Below are 11429 nucleotides of genomic sequence, written 5' to 3' on the forward strand. Positions count from 1 at the left end.
GAGAACCCTCTGGCAACCCCCCCCCCCCTCCTCTCCCCAAAGCCCTCTCCCACCTTCCTTCTTATCACTTTTGCCATTTGTTCGCTGATTCGCTGCTTCCCGGTACAATCACCCCATAATTGTGGTACTTTGATACAGCCGAGAGATGCTTGATGCAACCAATCGCGTCACACCGGCTACAAGCCTGCCACACAGTGCCAACACGACCAGCTCCTACCTTGTGGTTCAAACCATCTCAAGTATCGCTCATGCTCAACTAGATTGGGGTATCGCAAGCCCATGGCCAGTGCAGAGTCAGTCTCGCTCCGGTCGCTGAGCCTGCCACCCGCCCACACCTGTGTGACGTTTGCTCAAACTCCTTCTGCCGCAAAGAACCGGAGCTACGAGACGAGCGGCTCGATCGGCCCCTGCCTTGGGACATTGCTGACAAAGGCCTGCAGAGAACATGATATGGCAACACACGTCGCGGTAACACAGGAGGGAGTTGCGCACTTGGGCTTGCCCCCTACCTCCCCCTCCCCTCCCCTCTTCCCCTCTACTCTTGCTCGTTGGCCTTCTCGGTGTTGGTCAAGGCCTTGCTTCCGGACTGCCACTTCTTGCTGCTCACCCGCAACGGGCATGCCGTGGCCGACGTCCAAGGTCTCGCCGCAGGCCCGCGCCGAACCCTCAGCAGATTCAACGCATACAGACCAGGAGAATGTGTATACGTCGTCGCAGCTGATCACGGCGTCGTCTTCGTCGTCCTCGTCGTCGCCGCCGCCGGTCTCCAACTCGCAGCCCATGGCCCCGACCGGGGCGCCACAACTCCCCGCGCCCGCACCTGGACACAACGGCCAGCCGCCGCCGCAACATGCCCCCCAGTCAGCAGACCAGCCACGGTCTCGCCCGACATCAGTCTCACCGAGCTCTGCTAATGCACCATATATGCCAAACACGATCGTGCGCGGCTCGCCGTCGCGCCGCTCTGGGTCGTCAGCAACATCGATCGCCACCGATACCTCGGTCATTGCCCGCTTGCCGACCCACGCCATAGGTACGACCATCGTCAACGGGCTTTCGTCACGCCGGCGGTCGTCGATTCGGTCGGCGCCGACCGAGTCGCTCGAAGACGTGCCCGAAGGCTGCGTCCTCTCCCACACGCGCGGGGAGTCACAGTTGCACACCATTTTGGTGACTCAGGCCTCGATCACACCGCGGCCAGCAGGCCTCGGCGCCGTAGCGGAGGCCAAGGGATTTTCCACCCCGCAAAAGTCGCCGCCTGTCATCAGGCCCAAGCTTGGCAGCAACCTCTCGCACCAGTCGTCGGTGAGCTCGCTGTTTGACGGCTCCGAGTCCGGCTGGGTCAACCACGACCCAGCCATGATGGAGCTTCCGCTCTCATCGCGACTGCACGAGTCGTCGGGCTCGTCCGTGCTCGCCTCCAACCGCGGCCACGAACACCTCTCGCAGAGCGAAGGCGTAGTTTACTCGATGGGGGCTGGACCTGTCGGTGCGCCTGATGATGGACAGGCTGGGCAGGGGAGCTCGGCCGCGCGCGGAATCGTCAAGCTGTGCGGCCACGAGATGGAGATACCCTGGCTCCGCGAGTCGTATCTGCCTCGCACCTCGCTTCGCGACTTTCACTGGCAGCAGGAGCGAGTCCTAGTTCTTGCCACCACGATCATCATGCTCATGCTCATTTTGATCCGCCTCACCAACCTCACTACTGAAGGCGACGAGCCGCTGATGGCCGTCTCGTTTGGCGTCCTCTTTACATTCACCCTTGTCCCGCTCACGCTGGCGCTCCCATGTGTGGTAGACCAGTCGCGGTACGGCCTGCTCATGCGGATGTGGGCCGTCGCCGCCTGCTACTTTACGTGTCTCATCCAAACAGCGACGAGCAACCAAGCGTTTTGGATTCTCCTTCCGCTCCCCATCCCGCTCTTTGTCCTCTCGCCGCGCTACGCCGGCGTCGCCATCGTCGTCATTTACGTTGTCTCGCTCGGTGTCCTGGTTGGCGCTGACATCGAGCGCGACGGCGACTCGCTTGTCCGCTACGCTCTGGCGCTCACCGGCTGCACCATTATCTTTGGCATCCATACTTTTATGCTAATGTGGCGGAATCGCGAGGCCGTTATCTGGGAGAAGCTGTATGGTGTGGTGCTCAACGGAACGTTTGAAGGCATTGTCCTCCTCGACGATCGGCTCCTCATCCGCCGCTACAACCTCATCATGCTTCAGATGTTTGGCTCGTCGACACTGCTCGACGGCCAGCCGCTGGAGAACATCATTGCGCCTCACGACCGCGCGCGCCTCCTCGCCGCCCTCGAGGCGGCGGCCTCGTCGCGGATGCTCATCGAGGTCGAAGCCCAGGCCGGGCCCGGCGCGCCGTCGTTCCCTGTTGAGGTCTCCATCATGCGCATCTCCGGCTTTGTCATTTGCTCTCTCCGCAATATGATCCACCGCAAGGAGATCGAGAACATGCTGCTCGAGGCCAAAGAGTCAGAGCTCATTGCCAAAGAGTCGCTCATCCAGGAGGCGCGCCGGCAAGCCCAGATGAAGTCTTCGTTTGTCTCCACCGTCACCCACGAGCTCCGCACTCCGCTCAACGCCGTCATCGGCATGTCGCAGATTCTGTCGTCGATGCGGCTCAACGCCGAGCAGGCCAACTGCGCAGAAGTCATCCGGACCGCCTCGGAGTCGCTTCTCGACCTTGTCAACGACATCCTCGACAACGAGAAGATCGACGCCGACGCCTTTGAGTTTGAGGAGCGCCACTGTGACCTCAACGGCATTGTCTGGTCCTCGCTTTCCATCGTTGCGCCCAAGGCCTTTGAAAAGTCGGTCGAAATCGGGTATCGCGCGGCGCCCGACCTGCCGCCGGCTGTCACCGGCGACCCCTCGCGGTACAAGCAAGTGCTCCTCAATCTTCTCTCCAACGCCGTCAAGTTTACGCCGGGTGGCGGGCACGTCATTGTCACCGTCTCAGCCACGCGCCTTGCCGACTCGGACGACATTGTTGTTGAGACGCGAGTCATCGACTCTGGCATCGGCATTGCGCCCGAGGAAATGTCGCGCCTGTTTGTGCCGTTTGGCCAGGCCGCGGTCTCGACCCAGCGCGAGTACGGTGGAACCGGGCTGGGCCTTTCCATCTCGCGCAAGCTCGCCCAGCGCATGGGCGGCGACATTGCGGTCAAGTCCAAGAAGAACCGTGGGACCACGTTTTCGTTCACCGCCACCTTTGGTTCGGTCATTGCCCCGGGCTCGTCGCTCATGCGCGACGAGCTCCGCCTCGCTGTTCCGGGCAATGTTGTCGTTGTCTACCGCAACAAGCGCATCCGCTCCATCATCCGTCGCCAGATGGAAGACTGGAACATCGAAGTTCAGATGGCCGGCACACTCGACGACGTCAAGCCCAAGCCTGGCACCGTTGCCTGCCTCATCCTCGAGGCCGAGTACATCAAGAACTCGGCCATCGGCTCGATGCTCGCTGAAAACTTCCCCACCGTCGTCATCACCATCCCGGGTGCCGAGCACGAGCTTCTCACCTCGCTCTCGAAGACCGCCAAGGCTCTGACGGCGGTGAACAAGCCGCTCTCATGGGAGCAGCTCAAGCGGGCTATGATTGACTCGACCACCATCTTTGCTCACGCTACACGCCCGCAGGTGCCTGGCACCTCAGCCCCAGCGCCGGCCATGATCCGCTCGGCCGATGGACCCATCTCGCCGCGTGCCACCTCGTCTGTATCGGGCCGCAATGTCGACCAGTCAGGCAACGAAGGTGACGGCGCCAAGTTTGACGGCGTCCGCTCCTCGTCCGCCGTCGGAAATGCTATCACCTCGCATCCGCCCAACGGCCTCGCCACCTCGTCATCAGGCACTATGTCCGGTCGCAACATCTCGTTTCTCGGCGGTGCTGCCGCGATGGCGGCCTCGGCCATGGCTTCGCTTGTTGAACAGCCGTATGAGAACTCCAACTCGTCAGGCCGCCTGGTACGGTCCACCGGCTCCGGAACGGCGGCCGGGAGCTCGGACTACGGCGGCGGTGGTGGGAGCGGAGTGACATCTGTGGGTGGTGGTGGGAGCGGTGACGGCCTAGCCTCGCCGCGCTCGACTGTATCACCGATTGGGCGCTCAATCGAACACTCGCGTGAGCACCCGTCACGTGGCTCGTCGCGCGGGCGCGGACGCCCAAGGCGAGCAATGCACCAAGTCGGCAGCTGCCCGTTGTAGATGCAGATGCCGTCAAGAAGGCCATGCGCATCGCGGTTGTCGACGACGAGCCGCTCTCGGCACGGGTATCGGGCCAGCTGGTGAAGGCGGTTGGCTACGTCAACGTTGATGTCTTTACCAAGGGCGCCGACCTTGTGGAGAAGCATAGCGCGGACCCGTACCACATCATCTTCCTCGATCTGCACATGCCAGGTATGGACGGCTACGAGACGGCGACCCGAATTCTAGCAACCGACGTGCCCAAGGAGCGCACGCCGGCACTGCTGGCGCTGTCAGGCACGTCTGTGGCCGAGGAAATGACGCGGGCCATCAACGTTGGATTTCTGGAGGTGGTGGGCAAGCCGCTGCGGCTTGACACGCTTGCCCAGGTCCTCGACCGGGTTTCATCCTCGCTGCGGCTCACAGTGGTGCCGCTCTCGCGGCGGGCGTCGCTGGTCGCGGGCACGCCATCGAGCCCACCGCCGCCATCGTCGGCGTCTAAGCCGCCTGCCGCTCGGGCGTCGTCGGTCTCGTCACTTCGCTCATACCAGTCAGGCGTCTCGGGCGAGGACGCCAACGATGCGCCGGTCCGATCCATCATGGCGCTGACAATGGATACCAAGGGCGACACGTTTGTGGACGAAGCGCGCTCGCTCTTCTCGGCACCTGACTCGGTCCCAGCCGGGCCGCCACCGGTCATCCTTGTTGTCGACGGAAACACCGTCCATGCCACGTCGATCTGCACCATGCTTCGTCGTTTCCGCCTCGATGCGCAGTCGATCTCGTCGGGCGAGGCCGTCATCGAAAAGTGGCGCTCATACCGCAAGGGCACGGTCAAAATCATCCTCATGTCGCTCATCCTTCCCGACACTGACGGCTCGGCCGTCACCTCGCAGATCCGCGAGATCGAGTACGCGCTCAACCTCCCGCCCGTCCCCATCATCATCATGGGCACTAAGACGCAGTCGCCGCTCTTCCGCAGGTGCGAGGCCGCCGGTGCCACTGAGTGTGTGACCAAGCCCATCCATCGCGCCCACCTCGTGCAAAAGCTCCGCCAGTACATTGTGCTCGTCCGCGAGCGCTCAATGTCATCAGATCTGCTCGGCCCGGGCGAGCGGCACAATCACTCGTTCACCTCGCAGTCGAACACGTCGGGGTGGATCTCCATCCCAGCCTCGCATGCCTCGTCGTTTGTCCACAACGCCGCACCAGTGTCCGACGATGTCCAGGCCGAGATCCTCAACAAGCTCCATCCGCCGGAAGAGATTCTCTCGTCGCACTCAAACTCATCTTCATCAGAAGTCACCCCGCTCGGCTCCAGTGTCACCGTCGGCTCGACGCACTCGCGCTCGTGCACTGGCGCGTCGTCGGTCTCGTTCGACTGCAACTGCACCAACCCAGACCTCGCCAACTTTGTTAATGCCTCGCGCCGTGCATCGGTCGTCAAGCCACCCGCCCGCTCGCCTTCGGGCAACTCGCTCGCGCCTCCTGCTCAGGGCAAGCCCAAGGCCAAGTCCCCAGCGAAGTCCCCAGCCAAGCCCAAGCGCAACGGCAAGTCACAAGCGGCGTCGAGCACGTCGATCGAGTCGTCGAAGACCAAGTCGACGAGCAAGTCGAAGACCAAGTCGAAGACCAAGTCAACGAGTAAGTCGACGAGAAAGTCGAAGAGCAAGGTGAGTAAGTCGCAGAGTAAGTCGATCGATGCGTCAAAGGAGTAGCGTAGTCAAGCTCGCCCGGGCCCGGGCTGCCGCCTCGTTCAACCAAACACCACCAAACAGCCACAACTGCCGACAGCTCGCCAGTGGGCCACACGTGACTGCCGCAGCCATGGGCCGCAAGAAAAAGTCGAGCTCTGAGGGTCCCGCCAAGGCGACCTCTGTCATGCGGACGGGTGGCGAGATTGATGGTAGGTGGTGGGTAGCGGTGCTGAACAGCGGGAGTGGAGCCAAGAGAATGGGTGGTTGCGAAGGGGGGGTGGTGAAGGGGGAGGGTGTGTCGCTTTGGTCGCTCGGCTGCTGCGGCATGTGCGTTGGGCCATTTTTTCAGTCTGTGGCGAGGCAGGCGAGGCAGCGAGGGAAAGGCGGCAAGGAGGGAGGGCGGAGGGGGGTAAAGGAAAGGACAGGAAGACTCATGTGTGTGTGGTGTGGTGTGGATGGGGGGACACGGGGATGTGTGGTGTAGAGCTGACGCTTGCGCTCTTCCATGCGGTGCATGACAAGGACAACGGGGTTCACGAGGCCGTCTCGCAGGCCATTCGTGACGTGGGCCTCCAGCAGCCGGAGATGGTTCTCTCGACGGGCGCGGCGTTTCTCAACAACAACCGCAAGGTGCCGCGGACGCACCGCGTGCTTGTGCTGACTGACATGCACGCTGTGCTTGTGGACGCTCTGGACGACATTCCCAAGTCGCTTGGGCGGAATCTGGTGGCGCTCGGAATGACGGAGATGACGGGGACCAAGGACGTGAAGGCCGACTGGCAGGGCGCAGCGTCGACGCTGCTGGTGGAGCTCGGCAAGCGGTTTGGGGCCGAGGTCCTGGACTCGCTGCTTGGACACTTTGAGCCGAACACCATGCCGCACTACTTTACCCTCAAGACCATGGGCGACTTTGCGCGATCAAACCCGATGTACCTGGTCCCAAACCTCAAGTCTATTCTGGGGCGGATGCTTCCGCTGCTTGGTGGCATCAAGCACAACAACCAAAAGTGGGTGTTTGCGGCGTCGATGGGTCGGTTCTGCGAGGCCATTCGGTTCTACCTCGAGGAGGCGGACGATCCCGAGGTGTCGATGGAGACCTTTGAGGGCGAAGTGTTCTCGGCTATGGAACTGATGTTCAACACATGGCTGGAGAACAAGGAGATCCGACTGGCGACACTCGAGGCGATCGGCAACATGTCTGCGCTCATTGCGCGCGACGAGTTTGAGTCGTGGCTCCCCAAGCTGGTCAACACCTTTATCCTCTCGTACAAAAAGACCAAGACACCGCTGCCGATCACGCAGGGTCTGGTGACCATTCTGGAGACGTCGATCCGTGAGGGCTCGCGGGCTCTCGACTGCTGCCTCAAGGAGACGATGGCCGGTCTGCACCCGTACGTGTGCATGCCTGTGGACGAGTCGAACCCGGACTCGGTGATGAACCACGAGGAGCTGCTCCGGTGCTACGAGGTGATTGGGCGGGTGTTCTCCGAGTACCTTGTCGACTTTCTGGTCCGGCGGTGCGACGAGAAGACGCCGGCGTCGCGAATCGGAACGCTTGCGGTCCTTCGGCACATTGTGCTTGTGCTTGACGAAGAGCTCGAGTCACAGAAGGAGCTCATTGTGTCGGGCATCAAGCCGCTGCTTGCCGATGACGACTTTGAGGTCCGGCGGGCGTTCTCCAAGACCATTGTGGCTATGGCGCAGTACGACTACCTCTCGCTCGAGGGCGGCGAGTACCTTGTCGAGTACGTGGTGGCCAACGCGGCTATTCCGCACTCTGTGGTGGCCAATGCCAAGGCTGTTGCGATGAAACGGGCTAAGAAGGGCGCGGCGGTGCCCAAGGGCACGTCGCCGGGCGCACTGCGCAAGGCCTCGGACGTCATCCTCCATACCATGACGCGCGACATGCCCAACATGACCGACGTGCTCTGGCCGTTCCTCCTCGAGTGCATCGAGCCGGCCAAGTTTACCATCGCGGCGGCGTCGGTGTGCAAGTCGCTCTCGTACCTGGCGGATCTCAAGCGCGACGCCGAAGACGACGACTACTACATCGACTTTGACCGGCAGGTTAACTTGCCCAAGCCGCAGGCCATCATTGCGCGGCTCCTGACGCTGCTCTCGACGCCGAACGAGCGCGGCTCGCTGGGCCTCGCCATTCTGCAGCTCCTCCTCGCGCTCTCGGAGATCCTGCACCCGTCGATTGCCGACATGTGGTTTGACCTTGTTCCCAAGCTTGTCAAGTGGCTCAAGGCCCACCGCGGTGACGACTACAAGCAGGCGGCCTGGGAGGAGCTCATTCTCCGCTTCCTCTCGCTCACCATCGACGAGGTCAACGACGACGACTGGACCATCACGCTCGGCCACAACCTCTCGAACCAGTTTGAGCTGTACCAGGGAGAGTACACCGGGTACAAGCGGATGGTGCACAAGCTGCTTGGCACGGTGCTCAAAAAGACGCGCCACAAGAAGTTTGTGCGCGAGCAACTTGCCGACATGTTTGCCACTCTCGACTGGGCCGACGCCGACGAGCGGACCGGCTTTGCACAGGGCTACGGCATGGCGGCGTCAACGCACCTCGACTCGGTGCTGGAGAAGTTGCAGCACCTGATGAAGAACGACATGGTCCGCAAGTCCAAGGGCTTCCTCGGCCTCAAGAAAGACAAGTCGCAGAGCGATGTGGAGAACATCCGGTGCTCGGTGGTGCTCTCGTTTGGCTACGCTGCCACGTACGCCGACAAGAAGCTCATCCAGTCGCGGATCGAGGTTCACATCATCAACCACCTCCTCCCGCAGTTTGTCTCGGCCAAGCTCCCGTCGGTCCAGGAGGCGCTTGTCCGCGCCTCAGACCTCATCGGCAAGGCCATGCATCCGGACAAGCTCGGCGACGCCAAGTTTGTGCTCAAGCAGCGCGACGATCTCCTCACTGCCGTTGTGGGCTTCATCTCGTCGAACACGACCAACTCGGTCAAGAAAATGGGCTTTGGCTGCTGCGAGACGCTTGTCCGCCTCCTTCCAATCCTCGACCCAGAGCTTCTGACCATGCTGGTCTCTTCGGCGGCGCCGCAGGCGTACGACCTGGTCCTCGAGTCGAGTGGGCGGAAGAAGCGGCGGAAACGCAAGGTGAAGGCGTCAGACGCCGCCGACGGCTCGGACGAGGCCGGCCCGTCGGCGTCGCGCAAGAAGGGCGACGAGGCGGAGAGCGCCGACATCGGCGACGACGATGAGGAGGTCGACGAGGTCGACGAGGAGGCTGCCGCTGAGGCGGAGGCGCTGGCGACGCTCAACGATGCGCTGGCAAACCACAACAACATGGTCTCTGCGCTGCTGTACATGGACACGCGGCTGGAGACGCTGCTCACCCTCTTCCGCAACCTCGAGTCGTTTGTGGCGTCGTCGTCGCCGGACCGGCGGGCGCGGAGCGTGGTCACCTTCCAGCACCTGCTCACCAAGTACGTCTCGTACAAGCGGGCCGAGGACGAGCCGAGCCGCGACCGCGAGTCGTTTGAGGAGATGGGCCACTGGATCGGAGTCATGATTCCGCGGTGCACGGATCCGGACGAGGAGGTCCGCGTCACGGCCTTGTCCAACATCGAGCTCCTGCTGTACATCGACTACGTGCTTGTCAACGACAACTACGGCGTGGCGCCGTCGGACTTTATCAAGCACATCTCGACGCTCAAGGAGCGGATCCGCGAGGACGAGCTCAACGCGCAGTTTGCCGTCGTCAACGAGCTCACGCGGGTTCTTGTCAAGACGGTGCCCGAGACGGAGCTGCCGGACCTGCTCATGGCGCTCATGGACGGACTAGTTGATCCGGAGGAGTCATCGGCCAACGGGACGTGCGTGGTGCTCAACGGGCTGATGCGGTCACGCGGACGTGAGCTGGAGGAGCACATCGGGCAGCTCATCCACGCCATGCTCTTTGCCATGGAGAACATTACGACGGAGCAGACGATGAACGGAACGCTGCATGCGCTGCGGACGCTCGGCACCCACCACCTGACGGGCGTGGTGGACGAGCTCCTCACGACGCCGCTCCCGCAGACCACGCATGTCATCAAGTCGCTGCAGGTGCTGGGCAAGGACGTCAAGCTCGCCATGCCGATGATCGACCACCTCAAGGACATCATGAACAACGACATGCCGTATGAGGTCTCGCAAGTCTCGCAGAAGAAGTTTGTCAAGAAGGTCAAGTCCAAGCCTATGGCCGCCACCGCCGCCATTGCCAACATCTTTGACGCCGAGGAGCTCGAAGACACAGCGAGCTCGGACCTTGCGGCGCTGCTTTCGACGCTCATTCTCCGCGTCGGCACCGTGGCCAACGTCGTCGAGGACGAGGCGCGGACTTATGTGGTCGAGGCGCTGCGGCGGCTGCTCAACTGCGCCCAGCTCGATGAGCTCATGGCCGACCTCGAGGAAGCTGGCGTGCTGGAGCAGCTGAGCACGAGCGCGTACCCGGACGCGCTCACCGACCTCGCTCGCCTGGTGTGCGAGCACCTGCCAGACCACCTCCGCGAGATCTACGTCTTCCTCTCGCCCTTCCTCTCGCGTAACTACGAGGAGCAGCGTGTGGCCGTCGCCGCCGTCTTTGCCGAGTTTATCAACAACTGCGACGAGGATGTCGAGCTCCTCAAGAAGCTCCTCAACGCCCTGCTTGTTCGCCTCGTCGACGACGACCCGACGGTCAAGCTTCTCTCGCTCCGCGGACTCGGCAACCTCGCGTCCGCCGGTGAGGACGAGGTCAACAAGTACTCGACAACCGTCCTGTCGGCGCTGATGGGCGGCATCGACGACGCCACCGAAGTCATCGCTCTCGAGGCCATGTCCGGCCTCTCTAAGATCCTCGAGCTGGTCGACGAGGCCAACGTGGCGCCGGTCCTCATCACTCTCTGCCTCCGCATGAAGCCCTCGTTCCGCGACGCCAACCCGGCCATCCGTGCCGCCGCCATCACTCTCTTTGGCACGCTGTGGCGGTTCGGCAACCACGGCGAGTCCGAGGCCGACTTTTTCGAACAGATCCAGGCCAACCTCATGGCCTTTGTCCTTCATGCCGATGACGACGACGAGGACGTCGCGGCCGCCAGCCGCCACGCCCTCTTCCTCCTTGCCGAGCTCCTCCGCCACGACGACATCGCCGAGCTCTTCCAGGCTCTCGAGGAGGACGAGCCCGACTACGAGGACTGGCTCGACTCGGTCTCACAGACCCTCATCGCCCACTTCCCCGAGCGCCTCAACTACTACGTCATGGAGTGCGTCGCCTTTTTCGCCCACAAATCGTGGCACCACACCAAGGCCAACGCCGCCATCCTCACTGGCTTTTTCATCGGCAACATGGACGACGACCATCGCCGGACCGTCAACCTCTCCCACGTCTGCGGCGCGCTCAAGAACCTTCTCCGCGAGCCGTCGGCCCGCGTTCGGGTCAAGGCTGCCGAGGCCATTGCGCTGCTCTATGATGTGTAAACCCATACCCGCGATCCTCTTGTCCCAGAGTGGGCGACAGTCTTTGCGTCATTGCGTGACTAAAACCGCTGCTGTGGC

General features: G+C 62.4%; 2 protein-coding genes across 2 annotated transcripts; both read left to right on the forward strand.

Annotated features, from left to right (window-relative positions):
- Positions 1-457: 457 nt before the first annotated feature.
- On the forward strand, positions 458-5909 carry AMSG_01282 (sensor protein; the record flags this gene model as incomplete). The annotated part of the gene is made up of 2 exons (XM_013906435.1): positions 458-4095; positions 4176-5909. The coding sequence occupies exons 1-2, from the start codon at positions 619-621 to the stop codon at positions 5907-5909; spliced, it is 5211 nt and encodes a 1736-aa protein (XP_013761889.1). The 5' UTR covers positions 458-618.
- Positions 5910-6004: 95 nt separating this feature from the next.
- On the forward strand, positions 6005-11351 carry AMSG_01283 (uncharacterized protein; the record flags this gene model as incomplete). Its single annotated transcript, XM_013906436.1, has 2 exons — positions 6005-6097; positions 6373-11351. The coding sequence occupies exons 1-2, from the start codon at positions 6019-6021 to the stop codon at positions 11349-11351; spliced, it is 5058 nt and encodes a 1685-aa protein (XP_013761890.1). The 5' UTR covers positions 6005-6018.
- Positions 11352-11429: the final 78 nt, after the last annotated feature.

Source organism: Thecamonas trahens (genome assembly GCF_000142905.1).
Source record: "Thecamonas trahens ATCC 50062 unplaced genomic scaffold supercont1.5, whole genome shotgun sequence".
Classification (NCBI taxonomy): domain Eukaryota; order Apusomonadida; family Apusomonadidae; genus Thecamonas; species Thecamonas trahens.